The 1,676-nt window shown below is 55.1% G+C and overlaps 2 protein-coding genes across 2 annotated transcripts in view; one reads left to right on the top strand and one right to left on the bottom strand.

Annotated features, from left to right (window-relative positions):
- Positions 1-619, top strand: part of EMH_0019930 (uncharacterized protein) — a gene marked incomplete at both ends in the record, with an annotated part of 2,115 nt that extends 1,496 nt beyond the window's left edge. The window contains one exon of the mRNA XM_013501462.1: positions 301-619. Coding sequence (XP_013356916.1) covers positions 301-619 — 319 coding nt within the window. The remainder of the gene's footprint in view (positions 1-300) is intronic.
- Positions 620-681: 62 nt separating this feature from the next.
- EMH_0019920 (uncharacterized protein) overlaps positions 682-1,676 on the bottom strand; it is a gene marked incomplete at both ends in the record, with an annotated part of 2,313 nt that continues 1,318 nt past the window's right edge. The window contains one exon of the mRNA XM_013501461.1: positions 682-1,656. Within this exon, the coding sequence (XP_013356915.1) occupies positions 682-1,656 (975 nt within the window). The remainder of the gene's footprint in view (positions 1,657-1,676) is intronic.

Raw genomic sequence — 1,676 nt, 5'->3', positions numbered from 1 at the left:
AAAAAAAAAAAAAAAAAAAAAAAAAAAAAAAAAAATATATATATATATATATATATATATATATATATATTTGGCTTTTGATTCATATATGTTGTGTGTATGCATGCGAAACAGCAGCAACAGCAGCAGCAGCAACAGCAGCAGCAGCAACAGCAGCAGCAGCAACAGCAGCAGCACACACGGAGAGATGCAAGCACAAATGACTCGTTGAAGCATCCAAACACACACACACACGCATGCTGCTGCTGCTGCTGCTGCTGCTCCTGCAGCAGCAGCTGCTGCTGCTGAGGCAGCAGCAAGAGCTACAGCAGAATACGCATGCACGCAGCAGCAGCAGCAGCAACCCCCCATCCCCTTAAAACTGCAGCCCCAAAACTTGCAGCAGCAGCAGCAGGAACAGCATGAACAGCAGCAGCACCAGGACCACCACCACCACCAGCAGCAGCAACAGCAGCAGCAACACCAGCAGCAGCAACGGCAACAGCAGCAACAGCAGCAGCAGCAGCAGCAGCAGCAGCAGCAGCAGCAGCAGCAGCAACAGCAACAGCAACACCAGCAGCAGCAACAGCAACAGCAGCAGCAGCAGCAGCAAGACATACAAGGTGGCCGCAGCGTGTAACAACGGGGTCATGAATCTCGTCCATACAAATGCAGCACTCAAAGGCAGACGAAGCTTCCTTTTTAGTTGTATTCTCTGCTGCTGCTGCTGCTGCTGCTGCTGCTGCTGCTGCTGTTGCTGCTGCTGCTGCTGCTGCTGCTGCTGTCAGGGTTGAAGTATATGGGGTGGCTGCAGTTGTCGCATATAATTAACCTGCATTTAGATGGAGCCTCAGCAGACCTGCTGCTGCTGCTGCTGCTGCTGCTGCTGTCGTTGCTGTTGCTGCTGTTGTTGCTCCTGCTGCTGCTATTGTTGCTGCTGCTGCTATTGTTGCTGCCGCTCCTGCAGACTCTGCTGCTGCTGCTGCTGCTGCTGCTGCTGTCGTTGCTGCTGCTGCTGCTGCGAGACCTGTTGCTCTTACCAGGCACAAAGCTGTAGGCAGTCGTGCGAGGCCTCACGCTGCTGCTGCTGCTGCTGCTGCTGCTGTTGCTGCTGCTGCTGTTGCTGCTGCTGCTGCTGCTACTGTCATTGTCACTGCTGCTGCGGCCGCCCGTGTCAGCACCAGTAGCATCAACTGCTGCTGCTGCTGCTGCTGCTGCTGCTGCTGTTGGTAGTAGACGGGGGGTAGCCTCCCCCTCCGCAGCACGCATGCCCCCCGCAAGTCCATCAATGCTGCTGCTGCTGCTGCTGCTGCTGCTATTGCTGCTGCTGCTGCTGCTGCTGCTGCCTGCATCATCCTCTGGTGTATTACGCTGTACAGTAGGAGCAGCAGATGCAGCAGCAGCGGCTGCTGTCTCTACTTGCATGTCGCTGCTGCTGCTGTTGCTGCTGTTGTTGCTGCTGTTGCTGCTGCTGTTCCTGCTGTTGCTCGTATCGTCCCTGCTGCTGCTGCTGCTGCTGCTGCTGCTGCTATGCTCTATCACGTTGTTTTTGCTGCTGCTGCTGCTGCCGCTGTCGTTACTGCTGTCACTGTTCTCACTGCTGCTGCTGCTGCTGCTGCTGCTGTTTGCAGCAGCAGCTGCTGCCGTTTGTGTGTCTTCTATACTCGGGCCTTGGGTCTGCTGGCCCTCCACATCAT

The sequence above is a fragment of the Eimeria mitis genome, genomic scaffold (assembly GCF_000499745.2).
Source record: "Eimeria mitis Houghton genomic scaffold, Emh_scaff692, whole genome shotgun sequence".
Taxonomy (NCBI): Eukaryota; Apicomplexa; class Conoidasida; order Eucoccidiorida; family Eimeriidae; genus Eimeria; species Eimeria mitis.
The sequence above is the reverse complement of the archived record's forward strand: the minus strand, read 5'-3'. Positions and strand labels throughout refer to the sequence as shown.